This window comes from Rhinichthys klamathensis, unplaced genomic scaffold, assembly GCF_029890125.1.
Source record: "Rhinichthys klamathensis goyatoka isolate OS25496 unplaced genomic scaffold, OSU_Roscu_1.1 h1tg000849l_1, whole genome shotgun sequence".
In the NCBI taxonomy this organism is placed as follows: Eukaryota; Metazoa; Chordata; class Actinopteri; order Cypriniformes; family Leuciscidae; genus Rhinichthys; species Rhinichthys klamathensis.
This window is the reverse complement of record NW_026607223.1, coordinates 29,714-56,854: the sequence shown is the minus strand read 5'-3', so window position 1 is coordinate 56,854 and position 27,141 is coordinate 29,714. Positions and strand designations below refer to the sequence as shown.

Genomic DNA, 27,141 nt, shown 5'->3' with positions numbered 1-27,141 from the left:
TGTAAAGCACTTTGAATTGCCATAGTGTATGAAATGTGCTATATTAATAAAGTTGCCTTGCCTAACTTAGCATAAAATAAATGTATTTCAAATACATTTTAGCATATTTATTTTTCATTTGGGCATTTCTGTGTGAAATGTTTTACAGAACGAGGGAATTGCCCATGTATTGTGTTCCTCCTCATTCAGGCTGACAAGTCTAGTTTTAAACCCTCTTTGCTAATAGTTCTGGCGATTACATGCGTATATAGTATTCAGTTGGATGTGGTAAGGAGGTTCTGCCATATTAGGAAAAACAGGAACTGACCACCAGGCACGATGTGACGCATTATCAGAACTGTTTCATGACTTCACACATTACATCTTTATTATGTCATGTCTTTAGTTGAACAGACGCTTTTCAAACCCTCCAGTCCCTGACCAGATATACAGGTTTGTCAGCCTTCCTCTCATTTCTCTCCCACTATGTCATTTTGGACATGGCAAATGTGTGCGGTGCTTAGCTAGAACCATCCAAAGAACCTGTAATACTAGTTTAAACCACACCCGTTCAGGTTTAAAAGGAGATGTACCTCAGTCAGCATCTGTACTTTACCTTGTATTGTTCCAGTGTCTCCAGCCTTGGATTGTTCCAGTGTGTACAACCTTGGATAACGTTCCCTCTCCAGTGTCTCCAGCCTTGGATAACGTTCCCTCTCCAGTGTCTCCAGTGTCTCCAGCCTTGGATAAGATTCCCTCTCCAGTGTCTCCAGCCTTGGATTGTTCCAGTGTGTCCTGTGTCTCCAGCCTTGGATTGTTCCAGTGTCTCCAGTGTGTCCTGCCTTGGATAACGTTCCCTCTCCAGTGTATTCTCAGTGCCATGGCTGCGTGGGCTCCGGAGGCGTTTGCATGCCCGATATGCTTGGAAACCCTGAGCGACCCTGCCACGCTTCCCTGTGGACACACGTACTGCTTGGTGTGCATCCAGAAGCACTGGGACCAGCCCTCCAGCAAGGGCTCCTGCGAGTGTCCTCAGTGCCGACAGCGCTTCACCCCGAGGCCCGTGCTGGCCAGAAGCAACGTGCTGATGGAGGCGCTGGAGAAGCTGAGGCTGAGCGAGCGGGACGGCCCCCCGTCTGTGCCCGTGTGTGCGGAGCCGTCCGGCCTGTATCCCGCTCTTCCCACAGGATCACCGGAGCTCTGTCCGCTTCACCAGCAGCCGCTGGAGCTGTACTGCTGCCTCGACCAACAGCGCGTCTGTGACGAGTGTGGCCTTCTGGGACACAAGGGCCATCAGGTGGTGCGTCCGGATGAACAACAACACAAGATTCAGGTGCGCGGCTGCATTTAACGTTCATTACATTTGAGTGTGAATCACACACGTCATAATTTACCCCAAACTTTAAAACAAAGAAGTAAATATGTAAGGGATGATGTGTGTTCTCACTAAAAGGCCAGGACGGGGTCACATAAACACTGTCTTAAGAACTAGTCTGACCAAATAGCAGTTAGCCAAGAGTGACCAGTCTATGTTTCTGTCTAACTAATCACCAAACGAGTGTGAACACCATATACTAAGATCTGTCTACGAACTCTCAACAGATTAGGGCTGAACGATCATATATCAGGATCCTTTTTGTTCCCTCACTAATGTATATATACTTTAGGCCTTTGATGAATACATAAACTCAAAAATATTGATACAGTGTTCTCAATCATTGCGCATTAAAAAGTAATTATTACTTATGAAATGAAAAGTATGAAGTGCGCCTTGGTTTAGCGTTATAAATGACCGTGCCGTGCACCAGAAGAGCTTCTCTCTAATCCCATCTGCTGATTGAAGTCAATATAATACTGCTGTGTGAATGTGAGGACTTTCAAGTTCCCGATCTCACGTGTGACACTGACACAAAAGAAGCAAACGTGTCTTCAGAAGTGTCGAGAAAAGATCAGCAAAACCTGCACTGAAACTGCACTGTGTCCACATACAACCTCTTAATAGGGAAACATCTAAATTCACTGAGGAAACATTACTGATCACTCGCTACGTTTACAGACACTTTTTGTTTCAATCCGAATGAAATGATTGAGTGGAAGTAGAAATTTAGATTGCCTGACTACTGGTATGTGTTTCAAATAAGAGGCTTCATCATGAAGTTGTTGTAAAGTTCATCCTGAATGGATGAATCCTTCCCAGCCTATCCCAAGATTCATCGCGCTCTGGTGATCACTGAATGTTTTTTAAAGAACATTACACTTTTAAATCCAACTAATAAGTTTAAACTTGCTCAAATATCTAACGATACAAAAAGAAAAAGAAAAGAAAGCTATTCAAATGTTGACCTATCTGAATAAGATGAGATTTTGTTTAGTTTCTACAAGAATGGACCACGGTTAACATCTTTAGACTGTTTTGTTTTCAGACAGTTGAATATAACTTTCAAAAGTCCAGTACGAACGCCACTGCCGGCGGTTACCATGGCTAGGCAACAAGAGCAATCCTCCATAGACCATCCCAGTAACCAGCACGCGGCCTGGGGAGGAATGGCCTTTGGATGGGGACACGCCTTATGTTCAACAACAACCGCTCGTTCTTACATCATTACACGCCATCACGCCATTACACCGTGTTTACATCATTGCACATGCGCAGACCTTTCCTCAATCTGATCTGTTTACATGCACTATCAAACGGATTAGAAAGGGCTTAAACCACCCCTTACAATCCCAGTTATATTCCAATCGAATTTGGCCAATTCATTCCTATAGCTGTGGTTACATGGGACTCTCATCCCGACGTAACCACTGAAGCTCTTGAATTGCCAGTTGATGAGTGTGATCTCTATAACTCTTTAGCATACGCGTCACACTTCTCGACTGCCTCTTTTCTGATATACATTCACTGATATGCCGTAGCAATTTTGCTTTCTTTATTAAGAGTTGCACACACAGCCAGGTACTTAAAGCAGACTGTTATAAGCAAATGCTTCAAGTTTACTCTGAAACTTCAATTTCAAAACCATTTACTGCTGCTTGACTCTTACAATAAGATTGGCTGATGGCTATTTATTGTTTTTGTTGTGCGCGTGTGTGTGTCTTGGACTGTGGTACACTGACATTATGCTGTATATCTTTGTGATTATACAGCAAGAGCTGATAGGATTGAACGCCCGGATCGAAGGGAGCATTGCAGACCGCGAGAGGGTTGTTCAGAGCCTCCCCCAAGCCTCGGAAGCACACCAGGTAAACACGTCTCAGGTAAACACGTGTCAGTGAGCGTGGAGAAGCTTGGCAGCGAGTGTTGACAGGCGGTGGGCTGTGTCCTCCAGGTGTCCCTGCAGCAGCTGATGGAGGACAGCCAGGCCGTGTTCGGGGACGTGTTGAGGAGCGTGGAGCTCGGCCGGTCGCAGGTGCTGGAGCTGCTGCACACACACCAGAGCTCGTGCTCCACACACACCCAGGCCCAGACACAGCAGCTCCAGCAGGAGATCGCCCTCCTACGCCAGAAACACCAGCGGATCAGGAGCCTGCAGCGCATCCAGGACCCGCTCACTCTCCTCAACGTAAGAGTGCCTCCTGCAATAACGGCACATATTAATAGAGCAGGCATATAACACACAGATGCTAGTGCATGACAAGATTAAAACTGCTACATCTGAAGCAAAAAATATATTTATATATACGGTACTGTTTAAAAGTTTGCTTGCAGTTTGGTCTCTCTGCACACCAAGAAATGCTATTATTTGATCAACAATACAGTAAAACCAGTGAAATGCTCAATGTAAATCAGCTGTTTTCTATGTGAATATACACTCACCTAAAGGATTATTAGGAACACCTGTTCAATTTCTCATTAATGCAATTATCTAATAAACCAATCACATGGCAGTTGCTTCAATGCATTTAGGGGTGTGGTCCTGGTCAAGACAATCTCCTGAACTCCAAACTGAATGTCAGAATGGGAAAGAAAGGTGATTTAAGCAATTTTGAGCATGGCATGGTTGTTGGTGCCAGACGGGCCTGTCTGAGTATTTCACAATCTGCTCAGTTACTGGGATTTTCACGCACAACTATTTCTAGGGTTTACAAAGAATGGTGTGAAAAGGGAAAAACATCCAGTATGCGGCAGTCCTGTGGGCGAAAATGCCTTGTTGATGCTAGAGGTCAGAGGAGAATGGGCCGACTGATTCAAGCTGATAGAAGAGCAACTTTGACTGAAATAACCACTCGTTACAACCGAGGTATGCAGCAAAGCATTTGTAAAGCCACAACACGCACAACCTTGAGGCGGATGGGCTACAACAGCAGAAGACCCCACCGGGTACCACTCATCTCCACTACAAATAGGAAAAAGAGGCTACAATTTGCAAGAGCTCACCAAAATTGAACAGTTGAAGACTGGAAAAATGTTGCCTGGTCTGATGAGTCTCGATTTCTGTTGAGACATTCAGATGGTAGAGTCAGAATTTGGCGTAAACAGAATGAGAACATGGATCCATCATGCCTTGTTACCACTGTGCAGGCTGGTGGTGGTGGTGTAATGGTGTGGGTGATGTTTTCTTGGCACACTTTAGGTCCCTTAGTGCCAATTGGGCATCGTTTAAATGCCACAGCCTACCTGAGCATTGTTTCTGACCATGTACATCCCTTTATGGCCACCATGTACCCATCCTCTGATGGCTACTTCCAGCAGGATAATGCACCATGTCACAAAGCTCGAATCATTTCAAATTGGTTTCTTGAACATGACAATGAGTTCACTGTACTAAAATGGCCCCCACAGTCACCAGATCTCAACCTAATAGAGCATCTTTGGGATGTGGTGGAACGGGAGCTTCGTGCCCTGGATGTGCATCCCACAAATCTCCATCAACTGCAAGATGCTATCCTATCAATATGGGCCAACATTTCTAAAGAATGCTTTCAGCACCTTGTTGAATCAATGCCACGTAGAATTAAGGCAGTTCTGAAGGCGAAAGGGGGTCAAACACAGTATTAGTATGGTGTTCCTAATAATCCTTTAGGTGAGTGTATAGTAAAGTGTAATTTATTCCTGTGCTCAAAGCTGAATTTTCAGCATCATTACTCCAGTCTTCAGTGTCACATGATCCTTCAGAAATCACTCTAATATGATGATTTGATGCTCAAGAAACATTTATGATTATTATTAGTGTTGAACATAAACTGCGGTTGGACGGTGAAACGGAAACACTGGCCAGTGTTGGCGGTCTCATGCCTATATGCATGTTCACTGACTCTACATTCATCAGTAAGAGTCGAGTGTGAAGGTTCAGTTAGCAGAGCAATAGCTGTACATACATTATTGCAATCCACACAGCATAACAGGAGACATGTCAGAGTCCAGAAGAGGACGAGCGGCTGGTGGATCATCAGACCTGGGGACGTTCTTCGTACGCCGCTAGGCTAGCTCAGTTAGAGCTAGCTCCAAAATCCAGCTCGAGAACAGCTCATTTCATGAAAACAAGATCAGATGGCCTCTTTATAAGCGGAGGTGATACTCTACCAGAGTTCCTTACTTAACCTTGAGGCAAAAACAATTTAAAGTAATAATATCAAATAAATTAAATTGTGACTAGTCGAAACGACAGATAGAGATATCTGTCATTCAGTTTTGAATAGGCAGAATGAATGTTACAGATATCTCAAATTTCAGATATCTCTAATCAAAATTAATTTCAAGATATCTATAACTTGATAATAGATATCTACAATTCAATTATGACTATCCCTAACTCCAGTTTGAGATATCTACAACGCCATTTCGCCTAAACTTAATTTAAGATATCTGAAAAGGAACATATAGATATCTTGAATTGAGGTGAATTAAAGATCTTGAACCGGAGTTATGACTAGTCAGAATCAAATTGTAGATATTTCAAACTGGAGTTACAGATATCTACAATTCAGTTGCAGATCTCCGTAATTCACATAGTGGATATCTCCAACTGAACTGTAGATATCTGTAATGATAAACCCCATACAAAAGTGACGAGATTTGTCCTAGGAAGAATGTAGTTGCGGATATCTGAAATGTTCTTTTTGACTAGGCCGAACTGAATTACAGATATGTGCAACACATATCCAGTCTGGCAGTTAAATGTTAAGATGATAATGACGTATTGTCTGACTACGTTTCTCATACGTGAAGGATGTATTATTCCTCATGAGTGATTGTGTGAATGTTTGAGTGATCATGCATGTAATGACTCCTCAGGCGTTCACGGCGGTGGATTGTGCGGACCCGTGTGTGAGCGCAGCGATGGAGATCGTGAGTCCGCAGACGCTGATGATGTCAGAGGTCAGATCCACTCTGCACGCTTTCAGAGAGGCGCTGGAACACCTCACCACAACCAGCCTGACCCGTGTCTTCAGAGTCGGTGAGCACACACACACACACACACACACACACACAGAGGCGCTGGAACACCTCACCACAACCAGCCTGACCCGTGTCTTCAGAGTCGGTGAGCACACACACACACACACACACACACACACACTCTCACACACACACACACACACACACACACACACACACACACACACACACAGAGAGGCGCTGGAACACCTCACCACAACCAGCCTGACCCGTGTCTTCAGAGTCGGTGAGCACACACACACACACACACACGCACACACACACACTCTCTCACACACACTCACTCTCACACACGCACACACAGCTCTGCTAAAATCACATCGCATGCTCTTTCTGGCTCATTGATTTTAGAGAAATTAGTCAATTGCAATAAGTACATTAATTTGAACTAGAATAAAGGGTTTATGGTTGAAAAGCAACAGACATTTTGTAGATTATAACAGAATATGCTTCACACACATATATTTATATATTTAAATATATATATATTATATTTATTTGTGTTTTACTATATATTTCACTGTTCAAAATGTATATTGGTCAATCTCAGGTAACTTTAGTTCAATTTCTACAAGGTTTTAAAGTGGGACATGGATGCATTTGTCTCAGTCCTGTTACCGAAACTCATGTCTTTAAAAAGTGTCAACACATTTCTTTATTTTCCTCTCACAAAAGTGTTTATTTTAATTAAATACTTGGTTGCATGTTTAAATTATATTTCTCACTATATATGCACACAAGGTGTATTTAAAAAAAAAAACTGCATAGCCATTTTTTTATTTTAAAGGAGCCCCGAACCTCAAGTTTATAATTTTCCTTTATCATGTAGTTAATTAAGCGCAGATGCCACTAAAGTCATGTGACACTGGAGTAATGCTGTATTCTGACACCACCACCAGCATTCAAATTAATGTGCTCATGAATGTGACTTTCATCATGAATGTAAAGCAGATATATTAGTGATCTAGTGATGATATAGGGAGATATCCCATGTTCCCCTGCAGTGAACGATGCGGCCGCTCTGGCACAATCATCCAGTCAGTCATGTGACCCAGGCGTCGTCTCCAGCCAATCACAGCCGCCCTCACTAAACCCAGGTAAACACACACTATCCTCAGTGGACAATGAACTCATCTCGCTAGATTGTTATTTTTGAAACCGGCTTCTTCTCAGCTTTTCAGATTACAGAAGGAAAGTCTGACTCTGTGAAACCGGATGTTAAACCAGTCAAAGCTTCTTCTCCTGCAACACAAGCACATCACACGAACTCTGCCAATCCTGGTAAATAATGAAGAGTATTACATCTAGTTACACAGCACTTTTGTCTAATCACAATAATAAAGTTGAGAAATACAAAAACAAACTCAAAAGTAAAAGTAAAAGATTTGCTTTATGTGGCAGGGGGTTCAATGCAAAAATCTTAATGGTACTAAAAGTAGTAAAGTGTGCTTTTGAAACGCGCTTCGTGAAGCCTTGAAACCTCTGTGAATCATTTGTTTGGACCCAGTGCTTATCAAAGTCATGTGATTTCAGTAAACGAGGCTTCGTTACGTCATAACTCTTTCGAGATGCCTCTCTGTGAATACATCAACCAGTCTCTATGATTTTTAATCATATATTTCATATGATTTCTATATATGATAAATAATGACATATTTGTATAATAAAAGGGAAGAGTTGTAGTTAAAAGTCTCTTATTGGTCTTATTAACCAAGCTCTCCATAAAACAAACAAAACAAGGTCTACAATTTAATAAAATAACACATTATAAAGACACTTCATATTTAATGATTTGTTAATGACATTTAATAGATTACACCTTCAATAAAACAATTGCAATTGGTTTTTAAAAGGTGTTTTTATTCATATTTTTATTCATAATTCATATTTGTTTATAATATTATTCATTATTGAGTTTTTGCTGCATTTACACGCTCTGACCAGCATGTGGTGTTTTGAGTGCTTCGAAACAGTGAATAATTTTGCGAAGCAATTTCTGAAATTTATTCAAAGTTGGGAAAGCTTTGGTTCACCCATTGCTACCTAAAATATGCATATATTATGTACAGTAGACACAATTATTGTAGGCGTGAAATGTGACCTAGACATGTTGTCCTGAGATTTGCCCTATTAAACATCTTCATTGTGTCTCTACAGTGGAGGGATCAGCATCGTGTTGTCTAGCTAAACCAGCACCTAGAACCCGAGAGGAAATGCTTAAATGTGAGATCAGCTGTTAGTGATTTTGTACAAATATGTCCTTTCTCTTTCTATTAGTAATGTTTAATGTTGTATTTCCTTTCAGTTCGCACCGACCTTACTCTAGATCCCAATAGTGTTTTCCGTCAGATCCGTCTGTCTGATGGCTATCGCAAGGCGACGCTGTGCGCGGAGAGCCAGAACTACCCGGCTCACGCGGACCGCTTCGTGTTCTGGAGGCAGGTCATGTGTGCGGAGCCGCTGGCTGGGGGCCCGAGCTACTGGGAGCTGGAGTGGACCGGGCACAGGGTAAATACAGCACACTTTAAATCAAGCGTAGCGTCAGTTCTGGCAGGTCACGTCAGTCGAGCACACATCAGTGACACTCAGCTGATCCTCTACCTATAGGAATATGACGCCTATCACTATATACATATATAAGCTCTTCAGTATTATCAGCTGATCCTCTACCTATAGGAATATGACGCCTATCACTATATACATATATAAGCTCTTCAGTATTATCAGCTGATCCTCTACCTATAGGAATATGACGCCTATCACTGTACACATATATAAGCTCTTCAGTATTATCAGCTGATCCTCTACCTATAGGAATATGACACCTATCACTGTATACATATATAAGCTCTTCAGTATTATCAGCTGATCCTCTACCTATAGGAATATGACGCCTATCACTGTACACATATATAAGCTCTTCAGTATTATCAGCTGATCCTCTACCTATAGGAATATGACGCCTATCACTGTACACATATATAAGCTCTTCAGTATTATCAGCTGATCCTCTACCTATAGGAATATGACGTCTATCACTGTACACATATATAAGCTCTTCAGTATGATCAGCTGATCCTCTACCTATAGGAATACGACGCCTATCACTGTATACATATATAAGCTCTTCAGTATTATCAGCTGATCCTCTACCTATAGGAATACGACGCCTATCACTATATACATATATAAGCTCTTCAGTATTATCAGCTGATCCTCTACCTATAGGAATAAGACGTCTATCACTGTACACATATATAAGCTCTTCAGTATTATCAGCTGATCCTCTACCTATAGGAATATGACGCCTATCACTGTATACATATATAAGCTCTTCAATATTATCAGCTGATCCTCTACCTATAGGAATATGACGCCTCTCACTGTACACATATATAAGCTCTTCAGTATTATCAGCTGATCCTCTACCTATAGGAATACGACGCCTATCACTATATACATATATAAGCTCTTCAGTATTATCAGCTGATCCTCTACCTATAGGAATAAGACGTCTATCACTGTACACATATATAAGCTCTTCAGTATTATCAGCTGATCCTCTACCTATAGGAATACGACGCCTATCACTGTATACATATATAAGCTCTTCAGTATTATCAGCTGATCCTCTACCTATAGGAATACGACGCCTATCACTATATACATATATAAGCTCTTCAGTATTATCAGCTGATCCTCTACCTATAGGAATAAGACGTCTATCACTGTACACATATATAAGCTCTTCAGTATTATCAGCTGATCCTCTACCTATAGGAATATGACGCCTATCACTGTATACATATATAAGCTCTTCAATATTATCAGCTGATCCTCTACCTATAGGAATATGACGCCTCTCACTGTACACATATATAAGCTCTTCAGTATTATCAGCTGATCCTCTACCTATAGGAATACGACGCCTATCACTATATACATATATAAGCTCTTCAGTATTATCAGCTGATCCTCTACCTATAGGAATACGACGCCTATCACTATATACATATATAAGCTCTTCAGTATTATCAGCTGATCCTCTACCTATAGGAATAAGACGTCTATCACTGTACACATATATAAGCTCTTCAGTATTATCAGCTGATCCTCTACCTATAGGAATACGACGCCTATCACTATATACATATATAAGCTCTTCAGTATTATCAGCTGATCCTCTACCTATAGGAATATGACGCCTATCACTGTATACATATATAAGCTCTTCAGTATTATCAGCTGATCCTCTACCTATAGGAATACGACGCCTATCACTATATACATATATAAGCTCTTCAGTATTATCAGCTGATCCTCTACCTATAGGAATATGACGCCTATCACTGTATACATATATAAGCTCTTCAGTATTATCAGCTGATCCTCTACCTATAGGAATATGACGCCTATCACTATATACATATATAAGCTCTTCAGTATTATCAGCTGATCCTCTACCTATAGGAATATGACGCCTATCACTGTACACATATATAAGCTCTTCAGTATTATCAGCTGATCCTCTACCTATAGGAATATGACGTCTATCACTGTATACATATATAAGCTCTTCAGTATTATCAGCTGATCCTCTACCTATAGGAATATGACGCCTATCACTGTATACATATAAGCTCTTCAGTATTATCAGCTGATCCTCTACCTATAGGAATATGACGCCTATCACTGTACACATATATAAGCTCTTCAGTATTATCAGCTGATCCTCTACCTATAGGAATATGACGCCTATCACTGTACACATATATAAGCTCTTCAGTATTATCAGCTGATCCTCTACCTATAGGAATATGACGTCTATCACTGTATACATATATAAGCTCTTCAGTATTATCAGCTGATCCTCTACCTATAGGAATACGACGCCTATCACTGTACACATATATAAGCTCTTCAGTATTATCAGCTGATCCTCTACCTATAGGAATATGACGCCTATCACTGTATACATATATATGCTCTTCAGTATTATCAGCTGATCCTCTACCTATAGGAATATGACGCCTATCACTGTATACATATATAAGCTCTTCAGTATTATCAGCTGATCCTCTACCTATAGGAATATGACGCCTATCACTGTACACATATATAAGCTCTTCAGTATTATCAGCTGATCCTCTACCTATAGGAATATGACGTCTATCACTGTACACATATATAAGCTCTTCAGTATTATCAGCTGATCCTCTACCTATAGGAATATGACGTCTATCACTGTACACATATATAAGCTCTTCAGTATTATCAGCTGATCCTCTACCTATAGGAATATGACGCCTATCACTGTAAACATATATAAGCTCTTCAGTATTATCAGCAGATCCTCTACCTATAGGAATATGACACCTATCACTGTACACATATATAAGCTCTTCAGTATTATCAGCTGATCCTCTACCTATAGGAATAAGACGTCTATCACTGTATACATATATAAGCTCTTCAGTATTATCAGCTGATCCTCTACCTATAGGAATATGACGCCTATCACTATATACATATATAAGCTCTTCAGTATTATCAGCTGATCCTCTACCTATAGGAATACGACGCCTATCACTATATACATATATAAGCTCTTCAGTATTATCAGCTGATCCTCTACCTATAGGAATATGACGCCTATCACTGTATACATATATAAGCTCTTCAGTATTATCAGCTGATCCTCTACCTATAGGAATATGACGCCTATCACTGTATACATATATAAGCTCTTCAGTATTATCAGCTGATCCTCTACCTATAGGAATATGACGCCTATCACTGTATACATATATAAGCTCTTCAGTATTATCAGCTGATCCTCTACCTATAGGAATAAGACGTCTATCACTGTATACATATATAAGCTCTTCAGTATTATCAGCTGATCCTCTACCTATAGGAATATGACGCCTATCACTGTATACATATATATGCTCTTCAGTATTATCAGCTGATCCTCTACCTATAGGAATATGACGCCTATCACTGTATACATATATAAGCTCTTCAGTATTATCAGCTGATCCTCTACCTATAGGAATAAGACGTCTATCACTGTATACATATATAAGCTCTTCAGTATTATCAGCTGATCCTCTACCTATAGGAATATGACGTCTATCACTGTATACATATATAAGCTCTTCAGTATTATCAGCTGATCCTCTACCTATAGGAATATGACGTCTATCACTGTACACATATATAAGCTCTTCAGTATTATCAGCTGATCCTCTACCTATAGGAATATGATGCCTATCACTGTATACATATATAAGCTCTTCAGTATTATCAGCTGATCCTCTACCTATAGGAATATGACGCCTATCACTGTATACATATATAAGCTCTTCAGTATTATCAGCTGATCCTCTACCTATTAGCCTGGCTCCGCCCTCCTACGCACTTCCGCTCAATTTTATTTTCCTTCAGTACTACGTCTGGGATTGTGCTGTAGACTTTGGTTTCCAGAAATAATTTTTTTACCGGTCCAATCAGCGAACAGAGGGAGTGGCTGAGAACGATGACGTTGATGTAGCGCGTCAGTTTGAGTTGGAGTTCAGTAATGGCAGCGGAGAAAGACGTGAGAAAATCTATTCGGTCCGTTGTTGCAAAACTGCCGAATATCCAGAAGTAAAAGCCGGAGCAAGATCAATGTTTGCTAAGTGTTGTTGGTGGCCATGATGTTGTGGCCCTCCTCCCCACGGGGTTCGGGAAAAGTTTAATTTTCCAGCTCACTCCGCTAGTGGTGAATGAGTTAGCTAAGGCGAACGATAGGATGCAAAGCCGATAGTTGTTGTCGTCTCCTCTTGTTGCACTAATGGAGGACCAAGTGAGGGAGGCAGAAAGGTTAGGAGTTGGTGCTGGGCAGCTCGGCGTGCACGATGATCACTGTACAGCATTTGCGGCAGATCCGAAACGACCGCAGCGGCGTATTGTTAATGATTACACCCAGCTTCGACAGTTGACTGAATACATCACTGTCCTTAGTGTCAAATATACATTTAGAATTGTTCCTTGAACTCTTAAATTCGATGAACAAAACATGCAGCTCTCGTTGACAGACATCTTATTCTAAACATAATCCTCTGATCATTCGGACTTGTTTTTTTTTATTGCTTAAAACAATACACAAGTAATAACAGAAAACATAATACAAAAACAAACAAAAAATAATAATAAAAACAAAACAAAAATAAAACAGTAGGGGGATAATATAAAATAAACATGAACAAGTTAAGAGAATTACATGACACTGAAAAAAGGAAAATAATTACAAACAGATAATGTTTTTAAGGCTTTTTTTTGTTCTCAGACAACTTAATTGAAAATAGGTATTTTTAAAATTATTTCACAAATATAAGAAAGAGAGGTTTAGCATTTAGATATTTAGATTTATGAATATGGAATTCGGACTTGTTGTTTCCAGCCGGTTTCGGCGCATGACATACGTCACGACCACACGTTAGCGATTGGCTATGGCAGATCCTGAGTGACGCTGGGCAGATCCAATAGTTTTGATCTTTAACAGAGAACCCGCCTACAAGGAAGGAAACGTTTCTCAATGGAGCGAGGCCAGACTCTCTGTACAAATGAAATGTACGAGAGTCTGGTAGAACCAGGCTACTACCTATAGGAATAAGACGTCTATCACTGTATACATATATAAGCTCTTCAGTATTATCAGCTGATCCTCTACCTATAGGAATATGACACCTATCACTGTACACATATATAAGCTCTTCAGTATTATCAGCTGATCCTCTACCTATAGGAATATGACGCCTATCACTGTACACATATATAAGCTCTTCAGTATTGTCAGCTGATCCTCTACCTATAGGAATATGACGCCTATCACTGTACACATATATAAGCTCTTCAGTATTATCAGCTGATCCTCTACCTATAGGAATAAGACGTCTATCACTGTACTCATATATAAGCTCTTCAGTATTATCAGCAGCTGTCGCGTTCCTCAGGAGATCATTACCTTCCTCCCTCCCCAGCTCCTCCTGTCTCAGTCAGGATTTGGCATTCTGATTCACCTTGAATCAGAATAAATTCTCGAATTATGTTGTACTTTAAAATCTTGAATGAATGATATGTGCAATACATTCATGTTGGTTATTGCTGCTCTTATCATGCTAGGGTGACTGGATGCGCAGGGAGTTCTCGCCCAGAACAGAACCACACCGCCGATCCAAACTGCCAGTCGTATTGGACGATAGTGGTCCTGACAGAACTGACTATTCACATATTTGTATTTATATTTCTAACATTAAAGTTTAGTTTTTGACACACAACAGCCTTACTGTCCATAGGAACTATTGTTTGTATTGGGAAAATGTACCATTTTTAAGTTTAATCCAAAAGTGTACTTTTATTTCTTTATCATAAGCGTACAGTGCGCATAGTCAAGTAGATCAACAATATAGATTGTTTCAAAGCAGCTTTACAGTGATAATAGGGAATTAAAGTAGCAGAGATTGTTTAGGCTTTACAGCAGCTCTAGAATAAAGTTATTGTCCAGCTAAAGTTAGTTTCTGATTGATTCACTTCCGTTGCAAAGATCATTAGTTATTAACTTAGGGGCCGCTAACACGACACTGTTTTAATTGAAAACAGAAAACCTTTAATGTGTTCTGACCGTTCATTTGCACAACAACAGTGTTTGGTTGCTCGAGAACGCAAACACTGAAACAGGTTACAAATTGCCGTCTCCAAATTACTTGTCTGTCCAGCGTAAAAGGACTGAAAAGTTTCAAAGAGCAACGTGCATGATATATAAAGCTATTGTCTCCTTAAATAAATAATTAAATCTAAACTGTCGAAACAAGTCAATAATGAAGTCAGTGAAGACCACAGGCTGGCATTATGCAAATGTGTTAACCTACGTAACAACGTAACACATTTGCATAATGCCAGCCTGTGGTCTTCATTGGCTGCCGGCAAACAATGCCTACTGAGCCCCACCAGTTGTAGAGAAGACACTGTTTTCAGTGCTGAGAATCCACTTCAAAAGGAAGAGGACACGCGCTGGAATTAATGAGGAAAAACTGATGCCGTTGTTACTGTTCATATCACTGCTGTATTAGGTGCTGAGGAAGAGCTGAAATTCAGATGTTAATGTCCTTTTGGTTTCCGACACTTGCTGTAAGCGGTAGACCAATCACAACAGACTGGGCCATCTGACCAATCAGAGCAGAGTAGACCAATCACAACAGACTGGGCCATCTGACCAATCAGAGCGGAGTGGACCAATCACAACAGACTGGGCCATCTGATCAATTAGAGCAGAGTAGACCAATCACAACAGACTGGGCCATCTGACCAATTAGAGCAGAGTAGACCAATCACAACAGACTGGGCCATCTGACCAATCAGAGCGGAGTGGACCAATCACAACAGACTGGGCCATCTGACCAATCAGAGCGGAGTGGACCAATCACAACAGACTGGGCCATCTGACCAATCAGAGCGGAGTGGACCAATCACAACAGACTGGGCCATCTGACCAATCAGAGCAGAGTAGACCAATCACAACAGACTGGGCCATCTGACCAATCAGAGCAGAGTAGACCAATCACAACAGACTGGGCCATCTGACCAATCAGAGCAGAGTAGACCAATCACCACAGACTGGGCCGTCTGACCAATCAGAGCAGAGTAGACCAATCACAACAGACTGAGCGAGCCATCTGACCAATCAGAGCAGAGTAGACCAATCACAGCAGACTGGGCCACCCGACCAATCAGAGCAGAGTAGACCAATCACAGCAGACTGGGCCATCTGACCAATCAGAGCAGAGTAGACCAATCACAGCAGACTGGGCCACCCGACCAATCAGAGCAGAGTAGACCAATCACAGCAGACTGGGCCATCTGACCAATCAGAGCAGAGTAGACCAATCACAGCAGACTGGGCCACCCGACCAATCAGAGCAGAGCAGACCAATCACAGCAGACTGGGCCTTCTGACCAATCAGAGCAGAGTAGACCAATCACAACAGACTGGGCCATCTGACCAATCAGAGCAGAGTAGACCAATCACCACAGACTGGGCCATCTGACCAATCAGAGCAGAGCAGACCAATCACCACAGACTGGGCCATCTGACCAATCAGAGCAGAGTAGACCAATCACAGCAGACTGGGCCATCTGACCAATCAGAGCAGAGTAGACCAATCACAACAGACTGGGCCATCTGACCAATCAGAGCAGAGTAGACCAATCACAGCAGACTGGGCCATCTGACCAATCAGAGCAGAGCAGACCAATCACAGCAGACTGGGCCATCTGACCAATCAGAGCAGAGTAGACCAATCACAGCAGACTGGGCCACCCGACCAATCAGAGCAGAGCAGACCAATCACAGCAGACTGGGCCATCTGACCAATCAGAGCAGAGTAGACCAATCACAACAGACTGGGCCATCTGACCAATCAGAGCAGAGTAGACCAATCACAACAGACTGGGCCATCTGACCAATCAGAGCAGAGTAGACCAATCACAGCAGACTGGGCCATCTGACCAATCAGAGCAGAGTAGACCAATCACAACAGACTGGGCCATCTGACCAATCAGAGCAGAGTAGACCAATCACAGCAGACTGGGCCACCCGACCAATCAGAGCAGAGCAGACCAATCACAGCAGACTGGGCCATCTGACCAATCAGAGCAGAGTAGACCAATCACAACAGACTGGGCCATCTGACCAATCAGAGCAGAGTAGACCAATCACAACAGACTGGGCCATCTGACCAATCAGAGCAGAGCAGACCAATCACAGCAGACTGGGCCATCTGACCAATCAGAGCAGAGTAGACCAATCACAACGGACAGGGCCATCTGACCAATCAGAGCAGAGTAGACCAATCACAACAGACTGGGCCATCTGACCAATCAGAGCAGAGCAGACCAATCACAACAGACTGGGCCACCTGACCAAACAGAGCAGAGTGGACCATCTGACCAATCAGAGCAGAGCAGACCAATCACAACAGACTGAGCGAGCCATCTGACCAATCAGAGCAGAGTAGACCAATCACAGCAGACTGGGCCACCCGACCAATCAGAGCAGAGTAGACCAATCACAGCAGACTGGGCCATCTGACCAATCAGAGCAGAGTAGACCAATCACAGCAGACTGGGCCACCCGACCAATCAGAGCAGAGCAGACCAATCACAGCAGACTGGGCCATCTGACCAATCAGAGCAGAGCAGACCAATCACCACAGACTGGGCCATCTGACCAATCAGAGCAGAGTAGACCAATCACAGCAGACTGGGCCATCTGACCAATCAGAGCAGAGTAGACCAATCACAACAGACTGGGCCATCTGACCAATCAGAGCAGAGTAGACCAATCACAGCAGACTGGGCCATCTGACCAATCAGAGCAGAGCAGACCAATCACAGCAGACTGGGCCATCTGACCAATCAGAGCAGAGTAGACCAATCACAGCAGACTGGGCCACCGGACCAATCAGAGCAAAGCAGACCAATCACAGCAGACTGGGCCATCTGACCAATCAGAGCAGAGTAGACCAATCACAACAGACTGGGCCATCTGACCAATCAGAGCAGAGTAGACCAATCAAAACAGACTGGGCCATCTGACCAATCAGAGCAGAGTAGACCAATCACAGCAGACTGGGCCATCTGACCAATCAGAGCAGAGTAGACCAATCACAACAGACTGGGCCATCTGACCAATCAGAGCAGAGTAGACCAATCACAGCAGACTGGGCCACCCGACCAATCAGAGCAGAGCAGACCAATCACAGCAGACTGGGCCATCTGACCAATCAGAGCAGAGTAGACCAATCACAACAGACTGGGCCATCTGACCAATCAGAGCAGAGCAGACCAATCACAGCAGACTGGGCCATCTGACCAATCAGAGCAGAGTAGACCAATCACAACAGACAGGGCCATCTGACCAATCAGAGCAGAGTAGACCAATCACAACAGACTGGGCCATCTGACCAATCAGAGCAGAGCAGACCAATCACAACAGACTGGGCCACCTGACCAATCAGACCAGAGTGGACCATCTGACCAATCAGAGCAGAGCAGACCAATCACAGCAGACTGGGCCATCTGACCAATCAGAGCAGAGTAGACCAATCACAACAGACTGGGCCATCTGACCAATCAGAGCAGAGTAGACCAATCACAACAGACTGGGCCATCTGACCAATCAGAGCAGAATAGACCAATCACAACAGACTGAGCCATCTGACCAATCAGAGCAGAGTAGACCAATCACAGCAGACTGGGCCATCTGACCAATCAGAGCAGAGCAGACCAATCACAGCAGACTGGGCCATCTGACCAATCAGAGCAGAGTAGACCAATCACAACAGACTGGGCCATCTGACCAATCAGAGCAGAGTAGACCAATCACAACAGACTGGGCCATCTGACCAATCAGAGCAGAGCAGACCAATCACAACAGACTGGGCCACCTGACCAATCAGAGCAGAGTGGACCATCTGACCAATCAGAGCAGAGCAGACCAATCACAACAGACTGAGCCATCTGACCAATCAGAGCAGAGTAGACCAATCACAACAGACTGAGCCATCTGACCAATCAGAGCAGAGTAGACCAATCACAACAGACTGGGCCATCTGACCAATCAGAGCAGAGTAGACCAATCACAACAGACTGGGCCATCTGACCAATCAGAGCAGAGTAGACCAATCACAGCAGACTGGGCCATCTGACCAATCAGAGCAGAGTAGACCAATCACAACAGACTGGGCCATCTGACCAATCAGAGCAGAGTAGACCAATCACAACAGACTGGGCCATCTGACCAATCAGAGCAGAGTAGACCAATCACAGCAGACTGGGCCATCTGACCAATCAGAGCAGAGCAGACCAATCACAACAGACTGGGCCATCTGACCAATCAGAGCAGAGCAGACCAATCACAACAGACTGGGCCATCTGACCAATCAGAGCAGAGCAGACCAATCACAGCAGACTGGGCCATCTGACCAATCAGAGCAGAGTAGACCAATCACAACAGACTGGGCCATCTGACCAATCAGAGCAGAGTAGACCAATCACAGCAGACTGGGCCATCTGACCAATCAGAGCAGAGTAGACCAATCACAACAGACTGGGCCATCTGACCAATCAGAGCAGAGTAGACCAATCACAGCAGACTGGGCCATCTGACCAATCAGAGCAGAGTAGACCAATCACAACAGACTTGGCCATCTGACCAATCAGAGCAGAGTAGACCAATCACAACAGACTGGGCCATCTGACCAATCAGAGCAGAGTAGACCAATCACAGCAGACTGGGCCATCTGACCAATCAGAGCAGAGTAGACCAATCACAGCAGACTGGGCCATCTGACCAATCAGAGCAGAGTAGACCAATCACAACAGACTGGGCCATCTGACCAATCAGAGCAGAGTAGACCAATCACAGCAGACTGGGCCATCTGACCAATCAGAGCAGAGCAGACCAATCACAGCAGACTGGGCCATCTGACCAATCAGAGCAGAGTAGACCAATCACAGCAGACTGGGCCACCCGACCAATCAGAGCAGAGTAGACCAATCACAACAGACTGGGCCATCTGACCAATCAGAGCAGAGTAGACCAATCACAACAGACTGGGCCATCTGACCAATCAGAGCAGAGTAGACCAATCACAGCAGACTGGGCCATCTGACCAATCAGAGCAGAGCAGACCAATCACAGCAGACTGGGCCATCTGACCAATCAGAGCAGAGTAGACCAATCACAGCAGACTGGGCCACCCGACCAATCAGAGCAGAGTAGACCAATCACAACAGACTGGGCCATCTGACCAATCAGAGCAGAGTAGACCAATCACACATGTTCACATTTATGTGACCAAGTGTAACCAAGTGTAGTCGACCTACAGGTTGTCCGGAAGAAAGTTCCAGAGCTCGGGACCAAAATGACTAAAGGTTGACTCCACAAATTTTTTGCTGTGGTTTTGGCACATCCAACAAATTACTATTTGATGTTCGGAGTGATCTTGCTGGAGTATATCTATTCAACAAATTAGAAAGGTATATTGGGGCAGGTTTAAAAAAAAAAGAAAAGAAAAAAAAGAAGATCTTGAATTTAATTCTGAATGACAGACAGCGTCATGAAGCGAACATAGTGTTGGAGTCATATGATTTCTCATCTTTGCAAGTGTTCAATAGAGCTCTTTGGTAACCCAGCCAAAACACTATTGCAGTAGTCAAGCCTAGATGTGACAAATACACAAACAAGTTTCTCATTGTCAGAGGGGCATTAGAATTTGAGAATTTTTGTTTTCCAATTTTTTATTTATTTTTTATTAGTGTTCGTAAAAGAAGGCACTAAAAATGTTTGTGAACCCTAAATTGGACCTACATTATAATCAGATCTTCATCTAAGTAGATAAAGAGAATCCTATCAAACAGACAATAAACAAATCTTCTCGTCTAGTCGTGAGATTTCTCTTCCTCCTTCCACCTGTATGTGTGTGAGGCAGATTGATGTTGATGACGCGGATCATTGCTGTGTGCAGGTGACGGTCGGCGTGGCATATAAAGACATGGATCGCTCCTCAGCGGATGACAGTGCCAGACTGGGCCACAACACACACTCCTGGAGCCTGTACTGGTCCGGCAAGGCCTTCTCCCTGTGGCACGCTGGGAGAGAGACGGCTCTGGCAGGTCCTAAAGCCAGGCGTGTGGGAGTGTATGTGGACCAGCAGGCCGGAGTGCTGGCTTTCTACCGCGTCTCACACACTCAGGCCCAGGAGATCTGCTGCGTTCACACACACTTCCACGGGCCGCTTTTCGCCAGCTTCCGCTTCTGGTCTGGAGTCGGCTCCTCCATCACCATCTGTGAGCTCAACTAGGAGGAGAAGATGAAGAACCCCTTCAACACTCTCCTCTATCAATCTCTGAACTCAACTGAAGAGAAGATCATCTTTAGAGACAGAGAAGATGAAGAATTTCAGCTGTTAAACATATGCATTTATGCCTTTCTATCTGTTTCTCATCACTACTGGTCTATGAAAATAAAAGCTAATACTAATGCATCATAAGGTTTTGTGATATATGATGTATTTGTCTGTAACTTGGATTCAAATAAGAGCAGATGCATGTGATCATTGAGCTCAGGTATTTGTACTCTACAAGTCAACGATCTGTAACCACTAAGGATGCTTTAAACGAGCTGAATGGTGTTAGTGAACAACATTTGTCCTGTCTGCGAGACCAATGCAGTCCATAAGCTGTCCGTCAGAGTGATCAATCTGCATCTTTACCACACACCCTGGAAAACATGGAGCTCTGAGGCGTTTCCAGTCATAGACACTGGGAAATTAAGCTTAATTTGCTCTCCTTTTAGTGTATTATTATAATAAAAGCGCATGGATACTAGGGCTGTTGGAACGAATTCCGAAATTCGAATATAATTCGAATATTTAAAAAATCATACTATTCGAATGCTGAAGTTACTATTCGAATATTGTATTTTTTATGTATATTTAAAAAAAAATTATATATACAATCTCGCCTTTCTCATGGCATAGGCTTACACGCATGTGAAAATGAAATGCTTTTGTTTCGTCTGATGAACAATAAAGTTTTAGAATCGTAACACAATTGTGCACGTTATCTACGCTCTATCATAACAATAGTCAAAAATGGCGGAGAGCAATGTATCCACAGAAACGGAGATCACCACTCCTGACAATTTGAGAAGCGATGTGTGGAAACTGTTCGGATTTCAAAGCATAAATGGTAAAATTATGAATAAAGAAGTGGTAATCTGCAGAATATGCAAAATCCGAATGAAATATCACTCCTCAACTAGCAACCTGAGGGCACACCTGACAACGTTACACCCTGACAAGCTGGGCGATCTGTCCGAGGAACCGCCGCTAAAACAAGCGAGAATTACTTCTTTTCTGCCTCCTCATCACGGGGCTTACCAGCTGTCCGCCAGAAGGCGATAACAGACAAACTGACACGGTTTATCTGTAAAGATATGAGACCGATCAACATCACACAGGGATCTGGATTTAAAGATTTTATTCGTGAGCTTGAGCCAAGGTACACGGTTCCTAGCCGCGCAACAATCACTGACAGAGTTGTGAAACTCTATGAGACAACATCAGACAACGTCAGACAAATGATCAGTGGAAAAAAGATCGCCCTGACCACAGATGGCTGGACATCACTTGCCACAGAGGCATATGTGACGGTCACCGCACATTTTATAAATGATGATTGGGAATTAAAAGATGTCATTCTCAAAACGGCTGAAGCGCAGAAAAGCCACACCGCCGAGAACGTTGCTGAGTGCATCTCAAACATACTCGGAGAGTACAACGTTAGTCGTGAGTCAGTGCTTTCCATCACCACTGACAACGCGGCTAATTATATCAACGCTGTCGAGAGGCACCTGCAGGTCGTCAATGTCCCGTGCATGGCACACACCATTAACCTGGCTGTAAGGAAAGGGCTGGCAGTGCGAGCTATAGAAACTCCAGTGAGCAGACTGAAGGCCACACCACTGCATTTTAACAAATCAACTACCGACAGCTACCTTTTAGAATGCAAGCAGGAGCTGCTTGGTCTTAAACATGCGAAGCTAATAAACGACTGTGCCACGCGATGGAACAGCACTTACGACATGGTGTGTCGGGCAGCCGAGCAACAAGCTCCGGTAGCAGCGGTCATCATGGAGAAGAAACTTGGTCATCTCGAGTTGACTACCAGCGAGTGGACCCTTATGGAGCAGGTGAGTGACACAAATTATGGACAATAAATATACTATATGTATGCATTACATGTAATAACCAGGTGATATTGATTGACCAATTAATAGGCTAGTTTTTCATTAATAATAGGCTACAGAAGAGGGCATATCTGTGTTACGTTAAGCTGCTAGCCATAAAAATTATGCCAATTATGTTTGTGTGTATTTTCGTAGGTGAGAGCAGTGCTTAAGCCATTCAAAGTGGCCACTGAGGCATTATCCACCGACCGATTTCCAACAGCATCAGCTGTTCTACCCCTGAAAGTATGTACTTTTGTCACATCTTCAGCCATCCACGGGTGATCCGGCAGCTCTCAAAGAAATGAAAACGAAGATAAAGACGGACCTCTACAATCAATACAGTCAAGACAAAGATGCCTTCAAGCTGCTTAATACGGCTAGCTACCTTGATCTGCGTTTCCTTTGGCTAATTCATTTAAAACGAGACCAACGGCAGGAGGTGCGCGAGAAAATAAAAGGAGAGATAAGTCAGCTGCCAGTGTTTGCGGAGCGAGCAGCCATGGCTACGGGGATAACGCGCCAGGAGAAAACCGCTCTCAGTGCTATGGGGGACCTTTTTGGTGATGTTTACCGCCAAGGAGCAGACGCGTCAGATGGTCCCTTAGATATAGGAGCCGTCCTAGAGCAAGAAATGTTGATCTACGAAAGTGAGACCCCACTACCCTCCGATTGCAACCCATTATCATGGTGGATGACGTCACAGTCTAAGTACCCCCACCTTGCCCAGCTGGCACGGCGCTACTTGAGCATCCCGGGCACCTCAGTTAGAGCAGAAAGGGTTTTCTCTACGGCTGGGATTATAGTAAATAAAAAACGCTCTGCACTGGATTCAGAAAACGTGGATCGTCTTGTGTTTTTGGCCAACAACCTTAGGGATTAAATCCTGCCAATGTTTTTTGTAATGTTAAATGTAACGCACTTTGATTTAGGCATCTTCATTTTTTTTTTTCAATTTGTGAAGATCGGTTGTGTTCAATAGAAGCTGTGCGTCTTGTGTTTTTGGCCAACAACCTTAGGGATTAAATCCTGCCAATGTTTTTTGTAATGTTAAATGTAACGCACTTTGATTTAGGCATCTTCATTTTTTTTTTTCAATTTGTGAAGATCGGTTGTGTTCAATAGAAGCTGTGCAGTTATTGATGCAGTCTCAGCAGCCATTGTTTTTTGTTTTTTTTATATAGAAAAAATGTCTATTAAAGTTGACAAATTAAAGTCATTAATTTTGTTCCGCTGTTTTATTGTTAATAAGAAAGCGATCACCTGTTTTGTAAATGTTTATTGTAACGTTAGATGTCCCTCTAGTGGACAGAACGTGTAACAACAACCACATGCTATAGTGGCATTGGTGATCCATAAGCCTGTGTAGTGTCGTAAATATTAATAATAGGATGAATTTGAGCATTTAATATTCGAATATTATTTGAATATTAAATAAAATAAGGAATGGAATTCGAATAGTATTATAGAGGAAGATTGACAGCCCTAATGGATACGTGCTGTATTAATAGAAGTATGACATTATGCTGTTCTGAGCATAGAGTATGGGACTTCCTTATATAATGTGAACTTATATCTATGCATATTGTAAGGGGATTTACAGCCAAAGACCCAGAGCCAGAAATGATTAAGACAAGAGTCAGAATTATAATAAATTAAAGAAAGCTTTTATTGAAGATAGCTTGCGGTTTCATCAGCAGAAGTCAGCTTCAAGACTCACACAGGAGTTCGTAGGCCGCCGTGCAGTTACAAAGATCACCGCAGTTATACCCTTCACCAAGGTCTAAGATACGTCATTGCTTCAGGTTGAAAGATTCTGATTGGCTAAGACATAGATAGACATAGTAATTTTCCACACATATACAGATAGACTGAAGCATATCTCCATTGCTTATGCAGCTGACACTCAGACCCTGAAGTTTGGCACGTCGTGACCTTCCAGGTCGCAGATTTGGGTTGCTGGGCGCCAGCATGTCCAGCACAACAACTCAGTCAATCTCCAATATTGCAGTTGTTGCTTAACCTGTAACCAAAAAGACTAACACACACACCGACACACAGCTTCCCCAAGGTTGGATTTGGCCAGGCTCTAACTATAAACAGGAGAGTCCTCTCAAAACATCTAGATAATGCGTTCTTTCTCTCAAGGAATCGGACACTTCCGTCTAAATGGAAAGTAAGGCTTTAACTGTGAAATGGTCCCTCAAAGGGTTAGTTCACCCAAAAATGAAAATGATGTCATTAATGACTCTCCCTCATGTCGCTCCAAGCCCGTCAGACCTCCGTTCATCTTCAGGACACAGTTTAAGATATTTTAGATTTAGTCCGAGAGCTTTCTGTCCCTCCATTGTAAATGTGTGTACGGTATACTGTCCTTGTCCAGAAAGGAGATAAAGACATCATCAAAGTAGTCCATGTGACATCAGTGGGTTAGTTAGAGTGTGTTGAAGCATCGAAAATACATTTTGGTCCAAAAATAACAAAAACTCTGACTTTATTCAGCATTGTATTGTCTTCGGGTTCTGTTGTGGATCCGCGTTCAGTGCCGCTGCTGACGTAAGACGCTGCTGACGTGTGTCTGGTGTGTGTGTGTGTGTGTGTGTGTGTGTGTGTGTGTGTGTATTGTATTCCGGTTCTGTTGTAGATCCGCGTTCAGTGCCGCTGCTGACGTGTGTCTGGTGTGTGTGTGTGTCTGGTGTGTGTGTGTGTATTCTGGTTCTGTTGTGGATCCGCGTTCAGTGCCGCTGCTGACGTAAGACGCTGCTGACGTGTGTCTGGTGCGCCCGAGCTTCGTTTACAGTCTGAGCAGACTGATCTCATGAAATAGCGTATGTATCACACGCCAATTCGTATTTCCATTTTTGACGTGCTATCAACACGCATAATCGCTTTTTAGCGTGTTTATCAACGCCGTTGACTTAACGTTACATTACTGTATATATAAATATATGACCTACCCCAACCCCGTCCCTAAACCTACCCGTCACTGGGGTTAATACCATTTATGAGTCTTCCCCTACCATCCTAGGTAAAAAAATATCGCTCGCCAGATGTAGATATAGAATTTGCTTCGTTTCGCTCGGACATTTAACGGCGTACACATACACGCGGAATCACTCGGACATTTAACGGCGTGGACATACACGCGGATAGCTCAAAATGCGTATAGACAACACGCCACTTGACTTGAAAGTGGCGTGTATGTTTACGCAAAGTCATGATGTCATGTTGGTCTGAGGGAGACGCACGCTGGAAACTAAACAATCTTCACAAACATGTCTAAGGATTTCCACACAGAGGAAGACTTGCATTTTTTTGCCCAGCCATATTTATTTGAACCCGAATTTATTTATGTTTTATCCTTTATTGAAAAAACCCATTGAGATTAAAAATCTCTTTTGCAAGGGAGACCTGGCCAAGATAGGCAGCAAAGTTACATCACATCATTACATACGTACAAAGACACACAGATGAAAGCCAATTATGCACTTACAATGAAATATCAATGAAAGCATTGACATGTGAGGGACTCCAACTCAAAGCATCTCATTCTCAACTTAAAAACACTCAAAGGAATCAATTAACTAAGTTTTAAGCTGTTCTGCAGCAAATTCCATGTAAAGGGAGCAGAATAAACAAAGGCCTTTTTTCCCAGCACAGTACTGACATGTGGGACAGAAACAAAACAACAGCCTGAGAACAGAGGGAGTAATGACCAACACTTTTTTTCATAAGAAGTGAACATAAATAGGATGGTAGCACACCAAGAATAGCCTTATATATAAATGTATACCAATGACAAAGCCTCCGTGTTGTCAGAGCAGACCACCCTACACGAGAATACAGCTCACAGTGGTGGGTGCGAGCTTTACAATTAGTAATAAATCTCAGCGACGCATGATAGGCTGCATCAATCATGTGAAGG

General features: G+C 42.9%; 1 protein-coding gene across 1 annotated transcript; it reads left to right on the top strand.

Annotated features, from left to right (window-relative positions):
- The first annotated feature begins 813 nt into the window (after positions 1–813).
- Positions 814–21,293, top strand: ftr86 (finTRIM family, member 86). The gene is made up of 10 exons (XM_056243813.1): positions 814–1,312; positions 3,127–3,222; positions 3,309–3,542; positions 6,215–6,377; positions 7,384–7,476; positions 7,553–7,660; positions 8,393–8,406; positions 8,500–8,602; positions 8,685–8,887; positions 20,953–21,293. The coding sequence occupies exons 1-10, from the start codon at positions 860–862 to the stop codon at positions 21,286–21,288; spliced, it is 1,803 nt and encodes a 600-aa protein (XP_056099788.1). The 5' UTR covers positions 814–859; the 3' UTR covers positions 21,289–21,293.
- Positions 21,294–27,141: the final 5,848 nt, after the last annotated feature.

Coding starts and splice junctions, on each gene's coding strand:
- ftr86 (XM_056243813.1), top strand. CDS start 860: ATGGCTGCGTGGGCTCCGGAGGCGTTTGCATGCCCGATATGCTTGGAA. Junction 6,378..7,383: donor GACCCGTGTCTTCAGAGTCG/GTGAGCACACAC, acceptor GTTCCCCTGCAG/TGAACGATGCGGCCGCTCTG. Junction 8,888..20,952: donor TGGAGTGGACCGGGCACAGG/GTAAATACAGCA, acceptor TGCTGTGTGCAG/GTGACGGTCGGCGTGGCATA.